General features: G+C 41.3%; 1 protein-coding gene across 1 annotated transcript; it reads right to left on the bottom strand.

The window, feature by feature from the left end:
- Positions 1–497: 497 nt before the first annotated feature.
- LOC9648444 lies at positions 498–967 on the bottom strand. Its single transcript, XM_024667871.1, has 2 exons — positions 909–967; positions 498–856 (listed from the first exon to the last, which is right to left on the bottom strand). The coding sequence occupies exons 1-2, from the start codon at positions 948–950 to the stop codon at positions 503–505; spliced, it is 396 nt and encodes a 131-aa protein (XP_024523639.1). The 5' UTR covers positions 951–967; the 3' UTR covers positions 498–502.
- Between the last annotated feature and the right edge of the window lie 262 nt (positions 968–1,229).

Here is a 1,229-nt window from a genome sequence, read left to right as displayed (position 1 = left end):
TGAGCTCAAGTCAATGAAAGTCAACGAAAGTCAACGGAAGTCAATACAATCCCCTAACTAGCGAAAGTTTAATGGCACTACCTTAGTTCGTCCTGAACCAAGAATTTTTAACATAAAATCTAGGTGTTTAAGGTATTCCATAAGCTCATGTAGATTATTGGTTCGACATGAACTAATCTTTTAGTCTACAAAAAAAGAAAATAATATATTAAACAATATAATTTATATTAAAATCAGAATATATTCAATCTTCTTCTGCTTCCATATCCAGAAAAGTAGAAATGGGTATAGTGGAATGCTCCTTCACTATAGGCTCGTGTTGTATGTAATGTTGTGCCATACGTTCAGCATAAATAGGTAAGTGGAATTGACTTTGGTCCATATGATCATCCATATCATCAAGATCAAGCGTGTGGACTGAAACACTGTGTGTGATAAGTGTAGACCTAATAAAATAGAAACATTTGAGAATAAATATTATAGATTATTTCAAGCACTAACATCACCTGTCGCAAAATCTCCTAAGAATGTCCTCAAAGGCACCCTCCTTCTCAAGTGCAAAAACCGCTCGGCCTGTCTCTTTTGCTGCCTGCACCATTGATCCAAATCCTGCTGTAGCATCAAGCACAATCCCCTTTGGCGGACAAAATAACTCCAACAAGATTTGCATGGCCGTGACCGAACGATGTCGATAACCAGGGAACGCTGGGTGAAGAACGTCCGAGTCAATCACATTTGGGATGATGTCTGTAGAGCTGTCATATCCTGGTAAAGCAAGAGCAGCACGCTCGTCAGCTCGTGTGGCATTACGCCGGTTCCCAATGTGGCATAGAGCATGGTAGTTCCAGGAATAAATCTGGAAAAAAAAAATAGAATAGAGTTAATTTATAGATAAAGAAGTCACACACCTTTCGCGTCTGCCTGCTAGTGCCTTTTGTGTCCACCGCCATACTCGAAAGAAGGCAGCCAGATGAAAACTCAACAAATCCATCATCGTTGTCAGCCAAGTGTGCGAGAAGGCCTTCCCACATTAGAGAGCGAGGAAGGATCATGACAACCACACCCTCGTATGTCATGAAGCTGCTCGCAACCTTTAAGGCTTGGGAAATGTGTTGGGCCTGCAACACATTCCATGACGGAGTATCCCCCTGTGGTGGTGCCATCCCATCGGGAAGATCAAAAAAGATGAATCGATCTTCCCATATGTTTCCAAAAATGTTAACGAATAC

This window comes from Selaginella moellendorffii, unplaced genomic scaffold (assembly GCF_000143415.4).
Source record: "Selaginella moellendorffii unplaced genomic scaffold, v1.0 SELMOscaffold_225, whole genome shotgun sequence".
NCBI lineage: Eukaryota > Viridiplantae > Streptophyta > Lycopodiopsida > Selaginellales > Selaginellaceae > Selaginella > Selaginella moellendorffii.
This window is presented reverse-complemented; position numbering and strand designations above follow the sequence as displayed.

Excerpts from the sequence above, each read along its gene's own strand:
- LOC9648444 (XM_024667871.1), bottom strand. The coding sequence starts at position 950 with ATGGCGGTGGACACAAAAGGCACTAGCAGGCAGACGCGAAAG. Across the intron at positions 857-908 it reads CTAGCAGGCAGACGCGAAAG|ATTTATTCCTGGAACTACCA; the intron begins GTGTGTGACTTC and ends TTTTTTTTCCAG.